Source organism: Nelusetta ayraudi, unplaced genomic scaffold (assembly GCF_046127955.1).
Source record: "Nelusetta ayraudi isolate G7.1 ecotype Tasmania unplaced genomic scaffold, CSIRO-AGI_Nayr_v1 ptg000136l, whole genome shotgun sequence".
NCBI classification, from domain to species: domain Eukaryota; kingdom Metazoa; phylum Chordata; class Actinopteri; order Tetraodontiformes; family Monacanthidae; genus Nelusetta; species Nelusetta ayraudi.
Genome location: NW_027466186.1, coordinates 2,923,861 through 2,947,805, shown reverse-complemented (window position 1 = coordinate 2,947,805; position 23,945 = coordinate 2,923,861). Strand labels below are relative to the sequence as shown.

The following is a 23,945-nucleotide window of genomic DNA, read 5'->3' as shown; positions in this document are numbered from 1 at the left end:
TTTGTAATATCTAAGGTTTTTTTTAAGGTCTTAATTTGCCAGTTCTTGTCTTGTCTTTGTCAGCCCTTCTTCCTTTGTGTGTGTGTGTGTGTGTGTGTGTGTGTGTGTGTGTGTGTGTGTGTGTGTGTGTGTGTGTGTGTGTGTGTGTGTGTGTGTGTGTTGTGTTCTGCCACAAATAAATCATCTGCTGCTTCAGATTGCAATCCACCTATTTTTGTTTAACCTGGACTCCTGGTTGAGTTTTGACGTGTGCATGTAAATGACACGCATAAAGCTTCAAAAAGGAATGGACTTTCTTTATGTGAAGCGACAGTACTAGCCACGGCCTCACAGTACTGTATCTGAGTGTCATTTTAAATTCATTTTCATCTGCAGTGTTTTTTTTCATCATGTTTCTTTTCTTTTCTTTTTGTTTGAATTGCAAGCTAAGAAGTGACATTTTGAGTTGCACAGGGATGACTTTTTACACACGACAAGGTCAAAGCAATGAAAGATATACATATACAAAAGTGGACCCAAATGCAGTCCACCTGTTCTTCTGCATCCAAGGGCTAAATTCAAATTTTGTGTATTCAAAACTGTCCAGTTTCCATGCTTGAATGGGCAAATCAGGTTGTAGGCAAATAGTCCCATTTGATCCCATTCAATTTTAGTTAGGAGACTTAATTGAGTTGACATCCTGCAAATCGGGTGCAGGTGCCAGTTGTTGGAGATCTTGGGTCTCGGTTGCTCCTCTGCTGTCTGTGTTAGAGGTTGGATCCAGAACTTCAGTATCAAGGTTGCTCAGACTTTTGGGGTTTTAAGGAGAAAAAGTCGGAACAGTTACCACAGCTTTGATTGGCTTGGAGTGGTCATTCGGAGCATTCAAAGCACCTTTGCTTTGCGACCGGTTGATGCTGGCTTTGAGTTTGTGAATTTAGATTAATTAATAATGGAAGAGGCATAGCAGATGCTCAGAGAGGAAATTCAGATGGTTTTCTGTTTTCCCATATCTTTATTTTGGGGAGAGTATTCTTATGCAATAACCAAAAAAATTTCAATAACCCACCCACTCATTCCAACACATAGATCTGACATGGTTTCTGTTGCTAAGGGGGGAAGTTACCTGATTGGCAAGAAAAGAAACAAGACACTGACCCATGACGCTGGAGAAAAAGAGCAACAACGGTTGAATCAATTGAAAGACAGTAATCATTTCTCAAATGGAAGTGTCGTATGAGATGTTTTCCACTACGTATCACAGACAGCCTCAGGCCTTCAGAAAATAGGGGTGAAATTGGGATGGAAAACTGAAAGGTAGAACCTGAAAGTAAAAAGACTTGTGTTGTGGAGAAGGTGGCCTGAAAATCTATTGAAATGAATGAAAATATGAAAACTATAATCCCTATTTTTATTTTTATTTTTTTTTATTTAAGTTAACGTCTAGTTTGACTGAACTCTGTTTAACCTACTGCAATACACTCAGCAGAACAGCAGGTGGCACTTCTTGCCTCGGCGTTCTTCACGGAGGCAGGCGCTTGGCCGAGGAAGGAAAAGGCAGTAAAAAAAAATATTCTATATTAGGAAGCAGTTTGCGGTTCGAGTCTTCTTGTAGTACTGCAAATGGGCACCTGGTGGCTCTAACGCGCCTAGGGTTGCCACCTCCTAGAGTTTCAAATCTGGGACATCTCGTGGGTTGGAGATCTCTTAAATCTGTCGACGGCGGGGGCGGTGAAATATACGGGACAAAGTGAAGTGCGTCCCGTATCAGTTCATTTCGGGACAGGTCTTTTAGTTGCCAAATATACAATCGCGTATTTTACGGGAGGGTTGGCAACCCTATCTAGACCACTGACGGAAATCAAATGAGGTTTTGTAATTTTCCCTAAAAAAAAAAAATGCTGTTTTTTTTCATCTCCTCTTCACTCGTCACCTTTTGCGAATAAGTATAGTAAGGCAAAGGTTGTTTCATAAACTAGCTTCCGCATCATGCTATCATAAAAGTTACATATGATACTTAAATTATGCATGACTGACAAAGTAAAATTATTTGTCTGATGTCGTTCTCTTCAACGGTTTCACATCCGTAGCAGCGGTTTCTTTTGTTCCGTTGTCTTTTTGACCGTTGTTTTCCATCGTCCCAATGCAAATAGGTCTGTGCCAAGGCTCGTGTTCCATTGGTGGCATGACTTTCAAGCTCAGCTGTGATTGGTGGATGTGGTTTGGAGCTCCAGCGGGTAGCAGGCCGCCTCAGACAGGTGGAAGCTAGAGGCATATTTATCTGGTAGCCCTGTGGTGAACGGTGATTTGCCCTGTGTGCACCTCAATGAATCCTAAGTGCAGGGTTCACAGTGCTAGATTGGTAGACACTTTACTCACCTCCAAGAGAAATTCTCAGTTAATCTCTTGCTTCTTACATCAGTCTGAATGGCACATTTAGTTTATCACTTTTTTTCTTTCCTTTTTTTCTGTTAATTGTAGTTGTAAAATATTTGTTAGGTCAGTTGTCTTCTTGGGAGTAGAGGCTTCTCTCCATGACATGTTTCTGCTCAGGCCCTACACATGGCGTCACACAATGCATACATTTGGCTTGGAATTTCATTTACCGACATTTGTTTTAAGGCCATACAAGCTGCATAAATAAATGCTCTAAATAAATGCTCCAATTCCAAAAATCTGTCATGAACAACTCAAACATTCTGTCCTAAATAACACATTGTGTCTAAAAATCATACAGATACAACAGATACGTTGGCACCACATTCAATACTGCTCACAAAAGTGAGCTAATAAATGATGTTATAGATCTTTGACTATAGGCTACTAAAGTCTTGTAACTCTTAACCACAGGGAGACAATTCCCTTGCAAGGCCTGTAAACATGAAACACCACATCAGACAGACTTAATTTTTTTGAACCTTTATTTTCTCTTTAGTAGTCCTGCCTCTCGGTTTCTTACTTCCACTGCTATTAAGCCTTGAGAACACACCAACAGGGAGATGGATACAGCAGTTACCATAGTACTGAGCCATAATGACACATCTATAGTGACAGTGGGAGTTGGAGAGGGGGCACACAGACACAAATACTGTCACCAACCGATCTTCTTGTAGTTAAAGAAAAACAGATAAACTGAGAACACTCGAACACACTGTTGCCGCTGCCTACATATACTGTAGTAGAGCTAGGTTAAGGGCTGTGATGCTATGACAGGGCTATGAGTTGGGAATGTGTGTAAAAGAGAAGGAAGAGGGAGGGGTGATTGGGCTGGTCCCATTCCTGACTTCCTTGTTGGACAGGAAGTGTCTACTCCTTGGAGTGCATGTAGTTCAGCAGGTCGGCAACGCGGTGGCTGTAGCCATACTCATTGTCATACCTAGAGAGAGAGAAAGGGAAGCAGAAAGTGAATGAGTGTCAAATTGAGGGCTCTGTTGAGGGCACTGCACTGGTAAAAAAAAAAAAGGGACTGAAAACCAACCAAGAAATCAGCTTGACAAAGTTGTCATTGAGGGAGATGCCGGCGCCCGCATCGAAAATGGAGGAGTGGGTGTCACCGATGAAGTCAGAGGACACCACCTGTAGGACACAAGTCAGGTTTAACACATGACTTTTAGTCAAAACAAAACAAAACAAAAAAATCCCCTCACAGTAGGGATGCAAATTATCGATTCTTTCATTAATTGTTAGTTGATTGACCGATGACCGATCGATCGATTAATTTATTAGCAGGGATTTTTCCTGAGAACCAAAATTTCACAATGAAAAATGTGTAAGTGTAGCACTTGTATTTAATCAAAAATGAGGCCAACACATTATTTAACCCTTAAATAATGTTGAGGGTCCAATGTGACCTATTTTTACATTAGAGAACAGTAAAAACACCCTCAACATTTATCCTCTGACTTTAAGTTGACTTCTAATGGGTCACATTTCAACTTGTTCTAGGTATATTATGACCACCACAGTATCTACAGGTGAATTGCTCTTTCCTGCCACTACACTGTTATAATGATATTAATTACCCATGTGAAAAATGTTCAATTAATTGTGACTAATTTAATGTACTCGGTTAAATGAGATAATAGTTCATGTATGGACTATTAAAAATGAGCTGCTTACATGTTATGTTAAAAGGGTAGGTAACATAAGCTTCAGCTTACACCTTTTCAGTCAATATAATTTTGTTGTCGCTATGTCCTTTGTCATCTATTTATTTGTATGTGTATGCATACAATTATGACCGAATAAAAAGAGGGGGAAAAAAACCCCAAAAATCCCTTCAAATGCTTTTTGACATCAGCGTAGACCCAACATAAGGTACAATTTTCATTCAGCTATTTGTAATAGCTTTTAACATTTTACATGACCATGTATACAAAACGAGTGCTGACGTTACCTGATCCTCGGTGTATCCCAGGAATCCCTTCATTGGTCCTTCCGCGGCCTTCTTGACGGCCTTCTTGATTTCAGCGTAAGACGCAGGCTTGGACAGACGGCACGTCAGGTCGACCACTGACACGTCAGCGACTGGCACCCTGAACGCCATGCCGGTCAGCTTACTGCACAAATCAAAGAGAGGGACAGAGCGATGTTTCAACGTCATCTTGTTTTCTTCAGTGTTTCATCTCAACCTCTTAACCGCAACCTGCGTGAAGATTCCGCTCATCATCTGTGAGTTCGTCCTTACCCGTTGAGCTCGGGGATGACTTTGCCCACAGCCTTGGCAGCACCTGTGGAGGCGGGGATGATGTTCTGGTGGGCACAGCGGCCGTCGCGCCAGGCCTTGGCACTGGGGCCGTCCACTGTCTTCTGGGTGGCCGTGTACGCGTGGACTGTAGTCTGCGGAAGAGGCCGTCACACCGCATGTGAGTGATGTCCCACACGTGTATGCGCATTCATGCACTTTGCACTTTTCCTCAAATCTTCACCATTATTTTACTTCTTCATTTTAATTATTATTTGACTCTTTATGCACTTTTTATGAACTGATTGCTGATGACTGACTGTGCAGCTGAGAACTGAATTTCCTTTGGGATAAATAAAGTATCTATCCATCACACTGAACATCCACAGCAGCCAAGTCATTTCAAAGGGTGCTGCATTTGGGATGTTACTGGATGCGTGCGTTCAGAGTTACTGTGACTCACCATAAGAGCCTCCTCAATGCCGAAGTTGTCGTGGATGACTTTGGCCAGAGGAGCCAGGCAGTTGGTGGTGCAGGAGGCATTGCTGACAGCACAAAGACAGAGAAAATTAGTCAGCATCCACAGCTCTCTTCATCTTATTTGAAAATTTTCCTTGCAATTGAGGGACAAAAAACAACAACAAAAAACAAAAATAAATTCAGTGTGAATGTATGAAGGCGATTTCATGTTACCTGACGATGGTCATGGAGGAGGGGTCGTATTTGTCCTCGTTGACTCCCATGACAAACATTGGGGCATCGGGTGAAGGAGCGGACACAACGACGCGCTGAGCGCCGCCCTGCAGGTGCAACTGTGATTTGACAAGAGGCAGAGAGAAATAAAAGTTCATGTGAGAAAAAGAAAACAGCCCATTGCTAGTCACTGCTTGTGGAGGGATACTTACATTGGCTTTCTCCAAACTGAGGAAAACTCCAGTGGACTCCACAACATACTTGGCTCCAGCACTGCCCCAGGGGATTTCTGCTGGCTTCATGCTAGTGGGAAAGACACAGCAGGAGAATAATTAAATAAAAAACATCCTACGGTATCCACTTAGGGTGTCTATGTGGCAGTTCTAGAGGTAGATTCAAAAATGGACAAATGTTGGCGCAACAATTTTGAACTCTTGCTCTCTGAGGCGAAGCGCTAAATGGATGAGCAATATGCAGTATTGAGGCAGGAGGCATCGTCACTCACCACTGGTAGACGTTGATGGCATTGCCGTCGACGATGAGTTTGTCATCCTTCATGGAGACGTCACCTTTGTAACGGCCGTGGGTGGAATCATATTTGAACATGTAGACCTGGAAAGCAATACAGCAGTATTAAAAAGATAGCCAAAGTTTATTTCATTAAGAAAAAACAAAACAAAACAAAAACAACGCACCAAACAATCCAGGATTAAAAACAAATCTGAAATAATCTCAATCCGTTTTCTCACCATGTACGAAAGCTCAATGAAGGGGTCATTGATGGCGACCACCTTGATGCCTTTCTCAAGGCAAGCCCTCAGGACCAGACGGCCAATACGACCGAAGCTGTGGGAGGAAGAGAGAGAGAGATGAATAAAGGTTGCACTGGGAAAAGTGGAAAACCTCTTTGAGAAGGCACCACTATTGAGACTTCCTACAGATCTATCAGTAAACCAGACAACTCATCAACGCACACAGTTCCTGACCAACACTTCTTTGGTGTCGTCTCTCGGCCTTCTCTTGGTCCACTGACATTAGGCATAACAAATTAATAAAAGGTCAATAACTCACCCGTTAATTCCAACACTGAGATCTGACATGGTTTCTGTTGCTTGGGGGGTAGTTACCTGATTGCCAAGAAAAGAAAGCTTTTTTTAGATGCTGTGTATATCTCCAACAGTCACAGACATTTATTTTTTGGACATTGTTAAATAACATACAATCAATATAGCATTAAAATCAGTTGCAATATGTTGCTTCATTGCATGTGAAAGGTTCTAAAACTGCATATTTGAATCTCTGCTGACATCTAGTGGCAATTCTAGGTAACTATACGAGGTGGCAACTTTGCAGAAGACCAAGAATTCAGTGTAACAGCAGTTAAATCCAGTGCTTTGAATACCTGCAATAATCAAGTGCTTTTTAAATGCACAATGTTTAAATTAATTCTTTGCAATTGTGAAAATCAGAATGTTAATTGGTAAGATTGTTATGGTCTCTTGTTTAAATGCCACCTGCTTTTTCCATGTGGGTTGTTAACTGCCCTCATTTTTTGGTTTGGGGGGAAAATGCATCAGGATTTTTTTTTTTTAAAGCCTGTACAAGGACCAGAACACTCTCAGAGCAAATAAAAGAAACAAGTACATGCATGTCTTGATGGTTGGCTAGGTAACACCCTTTCATTCATGCCCCATACCTGCTTTCCTACAAGCCCAAAGTTTGTGTTTGTGCTCACAGAGGAATGCACACGTTGATGGCATCAGGAAAGCTCCTGTGTTAAGATATCTCCCCATAAAATATATTGATTTGTTTTTTTTGTATCTGTTCCGTAATGTATTTTTTGTAACTCTGCTCATTGAACACGGAAAAAAACCCAGCAGCAGAAGCCGTCCAGCACAATAAAAAGGTGCTGCTGTTTGCTGACACTGGAGGGTGAAAAGCACTACGAGGGTGCAGTGTTTTTGTGTAGCGTAGGGACCTTAAAAAAAGGGTACAATTGTGTTTGTTGTCAGGTGCAGGGGGAATAAATATGGGCTGTCAGGCGACTTTTAAGCAATTGTGGGGCCGGACCAGGATCCGGTTGTCGTGGCGAGACGTGTTTAGAAAACAATGGGATCGAGAGGGCGGTGAGAAAGACATGCACAGCAGAGACTTGTCTGCCAAGGAAACTTGGCTTTTACTCAACTATGCAACCTCCCATCTGCGCGCCATTTCCAGAGCTCAAGTTTTGACCTATTCTGGTACGAAATTCATATTAAACTAAATCAATGAGTAAAGCAGTGATTAAGAACAACATTCTTATTAGGGATGCAAATTATCGATTAATTCATTAATCATTAGTTGATTGACCTTATTGATTAACAATTTTTCTTGAGAACCTAAATGTCACAATGAAAAAAGCGCACATTATTAACATTATTTAACCTTTAAATAATGTTGAGGGTCGAATGTGACCAATTTTCAATTAATTGTGACTAATTTAATCGCTAATCGATTAATTATTAACCCCCCGATTCTTACAAATATTAATCAGTCAGTGTGAATTGGAACAGTCACTGGTGTGTGAACATCTTTTGTCGATGTTGAAAAAGTGTGGATATACAGAGAAATCATTCCGCCTTAATTCTCAATGAATTAACTTTGCTTTGAACAGCAGTTTGGTCTTTGAACAATCCATAGAAAAATGTGTACTCATTAGAATCTGGACAGATGGTTTTGAAAATGCCTTCTAACGTACTGCCAACCCATTGTGATGTCATAAAAGGAAACAAATACCTCAAATACTCTCCCATATTTGGGGCATTGCAACATGTGAAGGGGACAACAAAGCCTCAGTTCTAGCATCAAGTTGTAAACAAAGGGCTAAAAATGAAGATCTAAAGAGTTTGCTGGATAATAAATGAGGCACGGCTGCTCTGTTCTACCAAGTGTGGGTGTAACATGGGACTAAGAACACCCAGCACATTGATGATAACATGAAGTAGAATTAGCAAATACAACACCACTCTCTAGTAATTACAACACCGCTACTATGTGTAGTTGTGTGTGGCGAGTATAGGAAGAGGAAGGGAGGCATTGTCCTTGAGACTGGTTGGTTGTCGTTTTAGACGACTGTAATCTGCTAATCTGTTTGGTGTGTATGCGCCTGTGTGTATGTGCCTGCGTGTATGCGCCTGTATGTATGCGCCTGCGTGTATGCGCCTGCGTGTATGCGCCTGTGTGTATGCGCCTGCGTGTATGCACCTGCGTGTATGTGTCTATTTGCAAACAGGTTTGTGTCAGCATTAAGGCAAACAGTTGATCTGGTGAAATGCATTGCGAGTGCACTTTAAATAGACCAAGGTTGTGTTAAGATTAGGGAAATAATTTCTGCAGACTTTACTAATAAACATGGATCTTAATGGCCCAGATTTATTCACTTGTTGCTGTTCTGTTATTTCGTATTGATCTTTTTTTTGTTAAGTTTCCAAAACCACATTTCCCAAGAATAATGCAATGGATGGATGGAGGCACACAGGTTTTTGTCCCACTTAAGCTTTGTCCTATTTGTCTGTACTTCGTGTGAGTCGAGCCGGGCAGCCATTTTGAGTCATTTTGCTCGTGTTCAATACAAGGTCACCAAAGGAGAGGAGGGGAAGAAGGAAAGACAGAGGGAGGGTAGGGACGGAGAGCAACAATGTGAATTTGTTGTAATCACTCGTACTTCTTTAAACTTTGTTCTCAAATGCAAATTTCCTTCCTCCTTGAAAACCCCCAACACGAGTTAAACTACTGCTTTAAGTGTGAGCCACCCAATGGACACAATTCAGAGGGGGAAACTAACTGACTCATCTCAATCTACAACCAGCCGACCTCCTCATATTTGTACTTCACCTTCACTCTTATTATGACAGATTAATCAGCTCTGATGTGGCTACAAGCGATCGCAGCCACACTCGGGCAAACAGAGGCGGCATTGTGCAGGGCAGAGAGTTTACACGCTGTTGGCAAGCAGCTTCCAATCTCTTTGCACTAATCAAATTGTAGGAGGCAAAGCCGCCTCCCGGGACGCGAACTGTGGAAAGGTTTTCTGGTCTAGTTTAACGATTGAATTATTGGTCTTGTGTTCTAGGGGAGAAAAAAAGTGTGGGTAGGCAGATATTGACATGTTTTCTTTTTTTTCCCTCCCCGTCTCATAAGTGTTGAATCATGTTTATCAGCAGCACCGTGTGAGTACGTTGAACCATTTACTCAACCCTTTGTAGTAGGGATGTTAACAATTAATTGATTAATTGTCAATTAAGAATTTCATTGATTAAATTAAATTAGTCACAATTAATTGAACATTTTTTGCACGGGTACACAGGTTTTTTTCTTTAAAGTTCAAATGTGACCCATTAGAAGTCAACTTAAAGTCAGAGGATAAATGTTTAGGGTGTTTTTACTGTTCTTTAATGTAGAAATGGGTCACATTGGACCCTAAACATTATTTAAGGATTGAATAATATGTTCCTTGCACATTTTTCATTGTGAAATTTGGGTTCTCAGGAAAAACCGCCGCTTGTCAATGAACTGAATCGATAAGGTCAGTCAACTACCGATTAATGAATTAATCGATAATAATTTGCATCCCTACTTTGTAGCCAAGATGCAACCATCTCATAATACGTCTCAGGCAGACAAGTGGAGCAGCTCTCATGCGTTTCATTCCTTCTTCTTCCTTCCTTCTTTAGGCCTCCAACTCAAGACACTCCACACACAAGACAACTTATTCTCAACATCCCTCAGCGTGGTGAATTATTTTTCATCCACCTGCTCATGATTAGAGTGTGTAGCTTTGTAGGCCCCCCCCTCCTCCTACCTCAACCCAGACAAACGTTTTGAATTCAGCCCCCAGCTCACTCGTTCTCCCCACGCTTCTGTCCCTGGCTGTCCTTTGTCTGTGCAGTCCCCCTCGTTTAGCATAACCCTGCCCTCCCCCTGAGCAGCGACCCATTTTCAAAATTTACTGGAGTCCGCTAACAGGGTCACCATGCTTATGGGTACTAGCGTGCACCAAGCGGGGAGGGATGATTCATAAGCGTCCCACTAGAAAAGCCCCAAAGACAACAGGCCGCCTGGATAAACAGAGAGGCGACAGACGGGACGTGACACAGCGTTTCACTGCTGCCATTGTCTCCTCCGATGTTGATCCAGAACTTCACCGGACAAACACAGACATCACTCCAAGTGGACTCTGGCTAACCCATACTTGGCACAGCCTGAAAAACTGAGAAGCCGTATTACTAATCATACACAAAATGTGACAATAAAAGCACAACCTGGGAACAGCACACATATGTTTTTGGTATATGCTGCAAACTGCTGGTACATGTTTTAAACTATATTTTGTACATTTCTCAATGCAAGGTGGAAATTTTCTTTTGCAACAGAGAGAACACATTCATTTATCCATGGTGCCATTACTGCCTTACTTGCACACACAAAAATTATCCTCTGCCAACCTTCTATCCTGCTTATTTAAGGCCCTTCTCCAATGCCCAACCCTCTGTCTCCCCTGTATTTTTCCACCACAGTATGCTGATTGGCCTGAGGCCAGAAGGGCTATGCAAAAAGGAAATATTTTCTGCTGGTATACATATCAAATGAATTAGGGACTGATTAATAGGAAAGTATAGGCCACAAAATACTAAAGAGGAGTCAGTATTTCTTTGCAAGTTCCTTTCTTTTACGTTTTCCAAAACATTTCCCCTATTATGTTTACGGCTTGGGGCACTTCGAGGTTGTCAAGTTGCCACTAAAATGTCAAACACCATCACATCAACTGTACCACACATGCCACACGATGGCAGAGACTGTGTCCTGCACAGCGGGCATGACCTCTTACTGTCAGGTCCACTGTGCTCATAATGATTTTTATTACACATTCTTTAATTTGAATACTGCAAAAAGGTGTATGTTCTGATATTTAGTTGTGTATAAAGACTGCAATTTAGGCACGGGACCAAACTGCAAGCCGACACACATGATCACACATTTAAACTGGCTGCCATGAATTATTCAGCAGTTGCATGGCAGATGTTCCTACTTTCTTTAATACGCCAGACAGGCGATCGCCATCTCCCAGTCTGCAGTTTTATTTCAGTTAATGTCCCACCTCTATGTAAAACACTCTTTCTGCAAGCGGAGACCTGTATGTCAAACACGATAATGACTTGGCAAAACGTGCTGAGTCACCAGACTCCTCTCATGCAGACCTCCAAGGCAAGATGGCCGCTTTATAATAAAGGTGCAGAGAGCAACCAATGGAGACTGTACGTTAAGCTATTAACACTTTATAAAACAAAATATGGTACAGGATTATAATGAGGAAACTGGGGACACGGACTGCAACAGGTGCAGCAGGATACTTTCATGCCATTGCTGCATCTTTCAATTAAGATTCTTTCTGTGAGCTGTCTGTGTGAGTGTGGCCTACTGCATCTGCGGCCAAATATAGCCGCTGTAAATTTAGATCACCAGCAGCGCAGCATCACTACAGAGACGCCAGGCCTTCATCAGCTGCAGTGTGACCTTGAAGTGATAGACAAGGCCCTAATGGCTACATCTGACACGCCCGCAAGTACTTACAGTACAAGGGGAACGGTCACAACCACAGTCGATAACACAATATAATTCAGTTGCTGTATTCATCAGAACACACTTATAAGACTGCTCCGTTTTAATTTTTGTAAAAAATAAAAGCAGGTGCGAGGTGTCTATGGCGAGGGGGAAAAAAACACTTTTTTTTGATCACCCCCTACTTTGATGTATACAGATACGTTTTGGACTGTACTTAGAGCAGTCGTCACTGTAAAGTGGATACGTGTTTAAACGTCTCCCCCCCTTCAATCCAATCTGCACCAACAGGTCTGTCGGCTCTGGAGTCAAATGCGGCAAAATTATGCAACACGACTCAGACCCTGCGTCCTTCAAAAGCACTGCATCGAACGCGAACCGCGGCCCTCCTTTTATGTCGTTCCCGCATCGCCAATTCCCACTTCGTACCATGTCGACAGTACACTTCATCCGCGACATGTCATTACGCAACAGCGACGGGCTTCATGGTGAGGAACACGGGAGGCACGTAGATGCTCTTCCGCATGCGTACTAACACATACACTACAATCGCCCGAGCTACCAGCTTCACTGCGGTGACGTAGCTCAGTATCAACGGTCCTTGGCGTTCAAGTTTTGCAGCAACGCGCATCGATTGGGAAAGATTTCGGTTTTTAACGATATTGTCGTAAAAACGCTGCAATTCACGCTTAAGAAACGCCGTTACGTAACATGGAGGCTGATCCACTTCCGCAAAGATGCAGCAACGGGATCCGCCAATGTCACGTTACCCACTGCGTCAGTAAAAAAAAAAAAAAAAAAAAAAAGAAGAAGAAGAAGCCAGCCTGGAAATGAATGAGTGAATGAATCGAGCCTTGATTGCGACGCGTTTACGGTGTTTTTGTTTATCGTGCGCCTTCGCGTTAATCGTTTATCCAACCGCGTATTTTCCATCTTAATTGGATTTAGGTCTTAGAAGAGTGATGCAATAAACGACTCAGGCAAAAGGACATTACACAACGAAGCAGACAGGCTTCCCCCAGAATGCAGGGCCGTGGCCGCATCCACTTCCATGGTCTCTTCCTGTGTCGTTGCAACGTTCATCCAGCCAAAATGTGTGCTTAGGACGCGCAGGAGCACACGAAGCTTTCGTCTCGTACCTCCCTTCCTTCTAGCCGTCGGTCCAAGGCACTTTTAACAACACGTTTGATACATGCCCAGCCGGCCTGTTCAAATTTAACGAGTCCGATTTCAAAATGTACTTTTATTTTTTCTTTTTTTATTTTACACATCAGGCAGGAACTTCCGCATGCCGGGCGTCGTACTCTTTTCATATAGCCAGTGTTCTAACGTGACGAGTTCTTCCACCAAACAGATAATTTGTGTTTTAATCCCGGATTTAGGCACCTCAACGTGACAGTTTCAACCCCAAACGAAGCGACTTGTCGCGGATTGATACGCGAATACGAGATGTGCTAAATATTGTAGGCCCAACACCCGCGTGTTTCGCATCTTCTAATTCGATGTCCACGCGTTCCCTCTTTTGTAGCCGTTTGAAGGACTTGTGCTCGTTTCAAGGTGCGTCTTTAGTGGGGGCTTACCTCACGGCAGATGCTGCTTCGGTCTGTGTGCGCAACCCGCCCTGCCGCCTACCGCCTTTATATGGGGCACATGCTGAAGGGGCAGTGCGTTGTCCTGGCGACGAGGTGACGTCATCAGCTGATGCTGGGATCCATTCTGGACGGGGGACTGGTCACGGTCTCCCAAAGACTGCCGAAGCTATTCGCTGAAAGGATGAAATGGTGTGTGTGTGTGTGTGTGTGTGTGTGTGTGTGTGTGTGTGTGTGTGTGTGTGTGTGTGTGTGTGTATTCCAAAAAGACTAGAGTGGTGAGGAGTGATGAAGCATTTTTCACCCCCATCACTGGTCACGTGTATAAAATGCAATGCAGTAATACAAGTACTATACAGTACACATGACTTTAATTTGTGACAAACATTGCATTGCTGAAACCACGTGGATTCCAATCGAGCACACTGTCAGGTCTGAAGTTGGCCTAATTGTTAGGCTGATCACTCCCCGTGCCTTTGCGGCCTCCCCATGTGCACTGGAACGTAAAGGACAACATGGCCCATGGATTCATGGTGTGTGACGTATGGATGGATGCTGCAATGTTATGTAAGAAGTCATGAAACTCACATGTCACGACAACATTTCAGGGGGACCCTTTCTGATGCTAAACCAGCCTTGTGGAACTCTATTGTTGCATATTCCATTGTATGGAGAAAAAAAAAAAAGGCATTGGTTTTGTCCGAAAATTGTCTTGCATCATGCGTGTGTGTATTCAGATTTTCAGGGTTAACTGTACATTTTTTCATATTTACAGATATTTGTATACATACGTACGTATATACGTATATATATATATATATATATATATATATATATATATATATATATATATATATATATATATATATATATATATATATATATATATATATATATACACACATATATATATATACATATATATGTATACATGCATGTGTGTGTATATACAGGGATATGAAAAAAATTATCTGTTCAGGCTGAAGATCTGAATACACACACATATACGAATGTGTGTGTTTAGGATTAAAAGATACGTACAAAATGCAAGACAATTATTTTTCAGCTAGAATAGATGCTTGTTTTTTTTTTCATACAATGAAAAAAATGCAACAATAGAGTTCAATTTGAAAGGCTAGTCTAGCAGTCTTTCAAATATATATGTATGTATGTATGTATGTATGTATGTATATATTAATATATATATTAAAACACACACACACACACACACACACATATTTTCTTTTTTGCTCTCTCGTCCTCTCTTCAGCGCATGTGTCGGTCTGGGAATCGGGCTACGTGAGGGTTGATGCGTAGCACTGCGAGGGAAATCCCTGCAATGGAGACCACGCCTGTTGACTTGTACTCACCGCGCATGACACCCCACATTTCGTCGTCATCGCTGGTGTCTTCGCTGGTATTTCCGCTGTGCTCGGCAAACAGACGTTTCACAGACCCGATCTTACAGATTACCAACCCTCTAGAAACTCCACGATGCATTTTGTCTCACATGCGCCGAATGTGTTGAATATCAGCGCCATTTCCTCACTGCACACATAGATCGTTTTTTTTTCTTGGCATTTGCTTTACAATTTGAAAAGTGGTGTGCGTGTGAAAAAAATGATAAACGTTTGGTTTTTAAACAATTTCCGGCAAAGTTAAACCAACCAATAAAGTAAATTTATGTTTTAGCGTTATTGGTGATTTCGTTCCAAACGTCCACACGTTTATAGATGTTAAGTCATGGCACCATCTACTGGACATAGAGGGTAACCGCCTCGTTTTACCGGGTGTAACTACCGCTGGCCAATCAGTAGGTCCACGCTCCGTACTGAGGTCAAAAGGTGACTTTATTAAACAGCGCAATGGAGCACCATTGAACACTGTGAAAACTAGAATACAAAATAAATATTTCAATGAGTACTTCTTACGAACAACAATAATTAATACTAATTAATAATGATAATTAGCTACTGTTAAAGTTCATATAAAATTCATCAATAAATATAATTATTAAAATTCATATCGCCATTTAATTTACAAAATTTGGTTATAATTGATCACAGCTTTTAAAATAACAAAACAGAAGCTTCCCCAGCAACGCAAATCAACATTCACGTAACTCAGGTGTGCAGGTGACAATAGGCTACAGTAGGATAACGCTACAAACACAATAACAAACGCGAGTGCACTTCGTCATACAAAAGAATGCTAAAATCCACTCGCTATTGTTGACAACATCAAAGAAAAGTTACTATGGCACAAAGGAAAGCCCTTGACCAGTAGAGTCTTTAAATTGCTTGTCTGTCTTCTGGCTATGGCTGTGTCTCAATTCAGGGTCTGCATCCTTCGAAGCATGCATTTGGAAGGAAGTTGCGTCATAGCACTGCGCGAAAGCTTGTTCCAATTCCCAAAAGTCCAAAGGACGCTCCAAATGCGCCCTTGAAAATGCGGCCTACTTTTAGCCGATTCCAAGGATACACCGCTCCTATCCTTCGCGTCCTTCTGTAATCCCAGGATGCTTTGCGTGCTGCTGCAAAGCATCATGGGATCCTAGGAAGTCAGCTGAAATTAGTGGCATTGAGACACTGAATTGAGACAGCCTGGTGCTGTGTCTCAATTCAGGGTCCGCATCCTTCGAACGAAGCGTCCTCCCTCTGAAGGAAGCGTTCTCCGAAGGACCCGGCCGAGAAGGACAAACCAAAACCCGCCTCCCAGGTAACCACACGGGATGGTCTAGCCTTCGGCGTATTTCCTGGTTCTGTCACCGCCGTTCCCTCCTGCTGGCCAATCCCGTCAGTGACGTTTTTATAGCATCAACCTAACCAAAAGTAATGCGGCTAAAAGTAGGCCGCATTTTTCGAGGGCGCATTTGGAGCGTCCTCCCTTTGCGCAGTGCTATGACGCAACTTCTTTTCAAATGCATGCTTCGAAGGATGCAGACCCTGAATTGAGACACAGCCACAGCCTCTCTCTTCCCCCCGCGCAGCCTCTTCTTTACTCTATTTAAGTGTTTGGTGCTCTACACTGCTTCCAAATAGCGGACATCGTCATCCTGGTGTCAAAATAAAAGCAATCAATTTGCAAGATAAATCATTGCCGAGATGTTGCGCTCCCTTTAAATTGAGTTCCAGCTTCCCTGTCCTTTAATTGATGCCACCAATGCTGCTGAGTGTCAACATACTTCGCACTGTAAATTACACGCACAGCTTCCAGAAGGTTTTAGCTGGGGTCCATTGAATTAATAAATAAATAAATAAATGAAAAAAAAAACTGTTTATTTTCACTGTGGGTTTCTCGTGTTTGTGGCACTTACTTCTGTGGAAACACTTTATTCCACACGTGAGGAAAGATGGGGAAATTGTTTGAATTGGCAAAAGTGCTGAGTTGTTGCGAAACCATTTTGAGCTGTGAATTGTAAACCTATCATTACGTCTGGCTTTGACCTTGGACAGGTCTCTGCACTTTGGTGAGGCCCAGTGGCGATGCTGCTCTGGGGGGGCTGAATGTTGGATTGGATGTCATTTTGGTGTTGGTACTGATACGTCCCATGGTTGCACAGAGTGCTATAAAGTTACAACAGGCTTAGTGTGTGCCTAGCCTCCATCAAACGAAGCTGGACATTTTTCCACTCAACTAAAGTGAAGAAGCATTTTTTAGGAAGGAACACCACTGCAAACCATGGACAAATGTAGTAAAGTTAAAAACAAAAATAAAAAATAAAAACATTTATTCAAAACACTTTAAACAGTATATTCTGCATATTTTTATTTTCTAGGTTTCAAGTGTATTTTGTCTTAATTACAAAACAAAAACAAAACCAAAACCAAAAACATCAGGTATGTGTAATTAGTCTTTTGTACAACAGAGGGAGTCCTTGTCCCTTGCATGAGCACAATCCTGTTCCAGACTTGAGGGAAATGAGGGAAAGTGGTATGAATTACCCAGAAAAAAAGTTCAAACATTCAGAAAAATAAATTACACTCTAGTAAAAAAAAAAAAAATGGAACGAAGCGTTAAGCCAGTTAAGTTATACAAGCAGGACTTAATATGTCTTTCTAATGTATCTTTAAAAAAAAAACTACCTCCAAACAACAACAACAGCATCAACAACAACACAACTCTCTTCCCATGTGTGCAGCAAATACCATGAGGACTCTGCCTCTCTGATTTCACCTGTGACTCTCGATCTGCCCTGGGGGGTTCTAGTAGTTAAAAGGTAATGAAGTGCAGAAATTGGTGTCAAAGCTTTTCTTTTAAACATTTATGATCCTCAAATTAAAATGTAAGTACCAAGAACCACATTTTAACTAAGTTTCAAATGGATTGAACTCTTTAAAGAAATGAATATTTGCTTTAATGTCAGCTTTGGCTATTTTGACGTAATTAAAAGCAAGGCGGGTCACTGCAGTGTTTGGTTATATTTATTCAGTGTGTGATATGGTCTTTTCAGTTATTTTTATCTTTGTTTTCTATAACGCAGGGTTTTTTTTAGTGGATGTTAATTCACAAAAGGTCACAAGTTACCATTTATACATTTACAGGGTAAGATAAACAATGGAGCAAAAACACTTGTTTATAATTCTACAGCTTTATGCAGGCTGAGCTGTTGTCTTTCAACTGGACCCTGAAAGAAGATATTAACCCAGTGTGGGTTGTTGTAGAGTGTTGGTTCCATCTTGTGGCAGAGCATCACACAGCAGTGACCTTTTACAACTAACCTCTTACATAATTATCTCTGTATGATTTATGTTGGATTGTTTGTCAGTATTTGTCCTCTTGTAAATCTTAACTGTGGCAGTGAGAATTCATAACAAAGTCCCTCCTCTTTTCCAACTCACGATATACAATGATATACGGGGCGACTGTGGCTCAGGAGGTAGAGCGGGTTGTCCAATGGTCATTGGTTGGTGGTTCAAATCCTGCTCCATCCTAGTCCGTTATTGTGCCCTAAATTGCTCCCAATGGGACTAGGCAGCGCCTTGCATGGCAGCAGCCACCCATTGGTGTATGAATGTGTGCGGGTGAATGAGAGGCCCGTGTAAAGCGCTTTGGGCTACTGTGAAGGTGCTATAATAGTGCAGTCCATTACAAGTCTTTTATTTGTAGTATCTAGAGTGTTGAAAACATCTATAAATCAATAATAATATTGCTTTTTTTTTTTTTCAAAGGCTGTCTGAACCCGTAACAGCACAATTTATTTTAGATGTCAAAAACAGAATCTGAAATGTAAAAAACAGATCTTTCTCTGCTGCCTCTGTCTGGGGTTCTTCACATCTGAAAGCAGTGCCCCTCATATCTATTTCAACGATTCATACATCCTTATAAAAGAGACAATGTCTGACTCCATTCAATGATATAAAGAAACAAAACATACATAGAAAATACAAAACATACATAGAAAATGAGAAAATCTGTTAAACAATCATCTGGTAATGACATAAAAATCATTTAAATAGAAGGGAATTTTTTTTATGTTATATTTTTTCTTCGTGAAACACTCACCTCATAGTTTATGTGTTAACTTTGTTTAGAATTCACGAGACCAACGTCTCCTGGTTATTTTTTCAAATCATTCCTCTCTTCCCCACACCATCGATTACATCTCAAAACGGAAAGCACCTGCAGAGCGGGACAAAGTATTTATTGATATTGAGACTTCCTTACATAAACTGTCAGCTGAAACGAGCCACCAGCCAAATGACAAATCTTTCATATACACCTCCTACCACTACTTAACAGGAAATTTAGGTCTGAGCAGAGGTGTGTGAAAATGTGCACATGTATGAATTCAGACTGCGCCTCATACACAACTTTGGAAAAACAAACCATTTGTCATTATAACCCAAACGTTTTAAATAATTTCCATATGTCCACCACCATGTGAAGATCCTAATAACCTGCTGTATTATGCCTAATTTTCATGTTTACATTACTGCATACGCTCATGATCATGCTGTATCTCCTATAGATTCTTTTTTTCTTGACATTCCTGTCTCCCTGAAAGTGATTTAACGCAACCTTAATGCTGCGAGTCTGAACAATTCAACACTCTGAGCCAGTGGTACCATGAAAAAAAAAACCCTGCTGACCCCCTCAGGCAGAGAGTTGGCCCTCACTGATAATATTTTCATAGGCTGTGAATTATAAGTGTTTAAAGGGGCACTAATCGCAGAGTTAGACCCTTGCCAAGAGCTGCTTTGCATCAGTAAACCACAAAGTCTGGATGGAGAGCCTGCAGGGTGCAGCTTTTAGCCAAAGTTAAAACATTCATTATAACAATTATTTTTTATGGCATACGTCCCTCTTATGAAATGCATAATGGAAAATAGAAGAAGAGAGGCGATGCAATGCTGCAAAAGCATCCTCAGTCAGATTTAAGGCTTTGACATCACTTATTATATAGAGTACTGGGAACTGAAATTTGCCTTCAGAGTAAAATTAATCCGCCTCCAAACCTGCATACCTTATCCGCATATACCAGAATAAAAGCAAATGAAATGAAATACAACCCGGAGAGCCGGGTTGCATTTAACTTGCCACAGTAGATTAACTTTGTGTGACAGTTGTCTTCAGTAGCTGAGGGAATTGTTTTTAATTATGACATGGATTTTCCATGCCCCGTTAAAACCCAATCATAACACAGACAACAAAAGCTCCCTTTTTACAGGCTGCTCAGTTCTCACTTTTTAACACTTTCCAGGGCCCAGGCTGCAAAGAATTGGGGGAGTGAAACACGTGAAAAGTTGATTGTAGGATCAAAAAATATGAATGTCCTGTTGACTTTGATAAAATTAGAGTGGTATTATGACGTCACAGGTCAGGGTACTTCATTGTTACTTTAACTGGACCAAATGTTCTTAATGAGCTGGGAAAAGTTAATTGAATGTGGCCTTTTAGTGTGAAATGACACGGAAAGACGGGGCAGAGTGGATCCCCTGCACTTTGTTTCCGTGTTAAAAACAATTGAGTGATTCTCTGTTTTGTGTAGGTGTGTTCCTGGACCTTTGATTTTTTTTTTTCCCCACAATGGGAATATTTGTAAAACTCTCATCAATGTGACATCTTTGTGTCGACAGGTTCTATTCTAAAGTTATCTAATTCTAGATTGGAGCTAAAAGTAAAAAGCTCCAATCTAGAATTAGATTCAAAATCTTAGCTTCAATGGTTACAACAATAGCTGCGTTTCCATTACTGGTTTTTGCAAAATAAAAGCGAAATTCCTAAATTCGACAATTATTTGTATTCACGTGCCATATATGGGAGGCCAGTGCATCTGTCCATCCACCCACCTCAGTCAGTTGCTGCTGTACCTTCTCCATCCTACCTGTCCTATCCCTTGACGGTTTGCTCCCCCTTTGTCGTCCCTCTCCTTCCTCCCGATCCATCTTGCTTGCTTTGGCCTGGCACAGGCTGGGGGGGGGGGAGGCCTGGAAGTGTCACCTCATCACCGCACGCTTTGTTTCCCTTGGAGGCCGCCGTAGGATGTCTGCGAATATGATCCGAAACCCACGACCTGCGCTTGGCAGCTTCCTGCAAACACTGCTGGCTCTGAAACAATGAGCGCCAAGGTCTCTTGTCTGTGTGAAAGATAGACGGCCTGCTGCTGCTGCTGCTGTTGCTGCTGTAGCTCCACAACCCGCCTCAGCGGTGAGAGGCGCCCTGCCAGTCGTCCACCTCTCCCCACTTTTGGCTACATTTTTTTATTTTTTACTTTTTGCTGGAGGCAAACATTGTATTGTGTTAAAGAACCGCTTTTACATTCTGAACCTGCTGCAGTGATGTGTTTGACAATTTGGCAGTTTGATTTAAAAACACAGGACCGGGTCATTCATCAAGCATACGGTGGGCAGGAGCCTGTCGGCATTGAACTACTTGACAGGGGCGGGCGGGCAGCAGTTCTTCTAATATGGCCTGGAATCAACTCAAATTTAAAGCAGACTTCTCAGACATCAAAGCCGTTTTTGTTTTAGACTTCTAAACCTGATTTGAGGTCCCGGAGAGCAACGTCAAAAAGTATAAATTTCCTCAAGTCTTGTCGCTTAAGTCACACTTGGTTGGCGCTCAAGATTGCAAGCGGAGTCGAGAAGTGAGTTTACCAGACCTCGAGGCTGAGGGCGTTTAGCTTCAGCTAGCAGGAACTACTGAAGTTTGTCTACATCAAGTTGTTTATGTCAGGCTTGCTGCGGCGCCAGAATCTTTGCTTTATACTTTTTAATGGAAGTAAAGCTTCAGTCAAGAGTGCTAAAAGTCAAATGCTTAATGTATTCTTTATTTGTAGCTTTATATTTTCTACAAAGTTGGACAAAGCAATTATTATAGATCTCAGAATGAGAGCAGTATAGAACTCTTCCATTTTAAATCAAGTTAAATTTACTTTTAGTAAATATTTTCTTTTGCTTGTGACTGAACTTCAACAGGTTTCACAAAGCGTCAAAGCATTTCATTTGTCAGGTACGAGCCTGTGTGCTGTGAAATACATATCATGTTGGATGTGCATTATCCTTCATCATCCAGCAAGGATTTATTTAAAGTGCAGGGTTTCTTAAGTCAGTCAGTGATATTCAGTAGGCATGTTGTGGTTAAGATTTAAAGAATGAAGCAAGTCAGTGGAATGTCCTTTTTTTTTTTTTATTGAAAGAACATCGTGTCTCTTCTCTGTAGTGCACCCTCTGTCAAAAACATCAGGTGGGTCTCCGGAGAGACGAGTGAACCTTGAAGGAACAGAAAGAGAAGAGGCAAGAGGAGAAGTAGAAGAAAAAAGGAGGAGGAGTAGAAGGAAAAAATAGAGATGAGTAAATGTGTGCCAGATTAATTAACATCTCTGTTTTCACAGTTTATTCCTGCCGAGGAAGAAATGCAGCTAAAAACTGAACCAACTTTGCAAAGTTTTGTTCAGTTTTATAACATTTATTCAAAGCAATAGATATAACATTTCTAGTTAGTTTAGTTTTGACACTTATGCTATAAAACTCCGATGTCACTCATTAAACAATTTTAATAAGTGAGTACATGAAAATCTCAGTTATGTTATAAACCTAAAAAAAAAAAAATATATAAAAATAAATCATATCTATCGATTACTCCATCAAGGTGGTGAAAGAGTTAATTATAACAGCAGCTGTGTGGGTAAAGAGTTTCCTCAAATGTTTGGATAAAAATAAATTCCAGGATATTTTCCACAGAGAGGCCTCCACATGGAGAGGAGACAGCAGGAACAGAGTGGACCATCCTGCCTTTCACGCTGATGTATTAAGAAAGATATGGAGGATGACAGATAACAAAGAGGAATATGTACAGGAACTGTTTGTTACGTGATGATAAGTGACAGAAAATACCAAAACCACATTGCTGGACGCAATCAGGTTTTTGCTGAGGGCAAAACAATAAAAAAAAGAAGAAGCTTTTACTGTGTTTGACAGGTTCACAAAATATTGTTCTGTTTTCACTTTTTTATTTTCCAAAAATAGAAGGATTGTGTTTTTTTTCTTTCCATTTTGAGATCTGTTTCACAGTAAGAAAGACGAAATTTGATTTTGATTATGTGGTTAGAAAAGTATAAAGACATTTAACTCGCTCTTTGTCAATCAACTGAATATCCCTCTGATTATTTTTAAAATGTTAAAGTTTTATCCTTTCATCCTCCAATCTCTTTTTCCAAATTTCCCTCAAAGAGCCACTTATATCACAGTCGTAATGACAATAAATTACTGCAATGTTTAAACAGCTGCAAGAATAAGTTCTTCTCCAGAATCCAATTTGGAATTATTTTTCTCTGCTCAGTTCTTTGTCTCTCTCTCTCTCTCTCTCTCTCTCTCTCTCTCTCTCTCTCTCTCTCTCTCTGTCTCTCACTTTTAAACCTCTCCTCTTCTCTTTTGTCATTTTCTCATCTGTCAGTGTTTGGATCAGTCGTAACACCCGAAGTGTTAACACCTCGACTTCACTGGTGTCCTCCCCTCCTCTCTTTTTGTACCTCTGCATCTCTGCATCAACAGCCTCCTCCTCCTCTGCTGCGTGTGACCTTCACTTTACTCTCCGTTCCACCCTCCGCTGTCGTCACCACCGCGTCTGCCACTCAGTAAATCAGGGAGTGTGAACGGCATTAAACACATTGTGCAGTGACTGGCCACCCAAGAAACACGTTCTCTGTATTTCATTCTATTTATATTGTATATTATTTGACTTTCCCTCCGGCTTTTCCCCTCTGTGTTACTGGATTCAGCCGCTTAATTGTTACCACATCTCTCTTTCTGCCCACTTACCTCACAGCTCATCTTTAATTTTCTGTCAACACTGGTTTCTTTGTCATGGGTTGATGTACAGTGTTTACACTGGACCCTGATTTGTGCCCGAATTGTCTATTTAATTTAGAAATGAGACGATGCACGCTAAAAGTTCAGGAG

The 23,945-nt window shown here is 41.4% G+C and overlaps 1 protein-coding gene and 1 long non-coding RNA gene across 2 annotated transcripts; one reads left to right on the top strand and one right to left on the bottom strand.

Moving 5' to 3' along the window:
• Positions 1-2,882: 2,882 nt before the first annotated feature.
• Positions 2,883-13,631, bottom strand: gapdhs (glyceraldehyde-3-phosphate dehydrogenase, spermatogenic). The gene is made up of 11 exons (XM_076012580.1): positions 13,534-13,631; positions 6,428-6,483; positions 6,106-6,202; positions 5,862-5,968; positions 5,569-5,659; positions 5,357-5,475; positions 5,127-5,208; positions 4,667-4,818; positions 4,376-4,538; positions 3,458-3,555; positions 2,883-3,355 (listed from the first exon to the last, which is right to left on the bottom strand). Exons 2-11 carry the CDS (start codon positions 6,454-6,456, stop codon positions 3,286-3,288), a joined length of 1,008 nt encoding a protein of 335 aa, XP_075868695.1. The 5' UTR covers positions 6,457-6,483; positions 13,534-13,631; the 3' UTR covers positions 2,883-3,285.
• A 5,299-nt stretch (positions 13,632-18,930) lies between these two features.
• LOC142879527 (uncharacterized) lies at positions 18,931-23,399 on the top strand. The gene is made up of 3 exons (XR_012925315.1): positions 18,931-21,192; positions 22,207-22,343; positions 22,484-23,399. It is a non-coding gene; the product is annotated as an uncharacterized LOC142879527 (long non-coding RNA).
• Positions 23,400-23,945: the final 546 nt, after the last annotated feature.

Bases quoted from the DNA above. Each gene is read 5' to 3' on its own strand.
- gapdhs (XM_076012580.1), bottom strand. From the start codon at position 6,456: ATGTCAGATCTCAGTGTTGGAATTAACGG. The intron at 5,209-5,356 runs GTAACATGAAAT...TTGTGCTGTCAG, and splicing joins TCCTCCATGACCATCGTCAG to CAATGCCTCCTGCACCACCA. The intron at 4,539-4,666 runs GTAAGGACGAAC...TGATTTGTGCAG, and splicing joins GTCATCCCCGAGCTCAACGG to TAAGCTGACCGGCATGGCGT.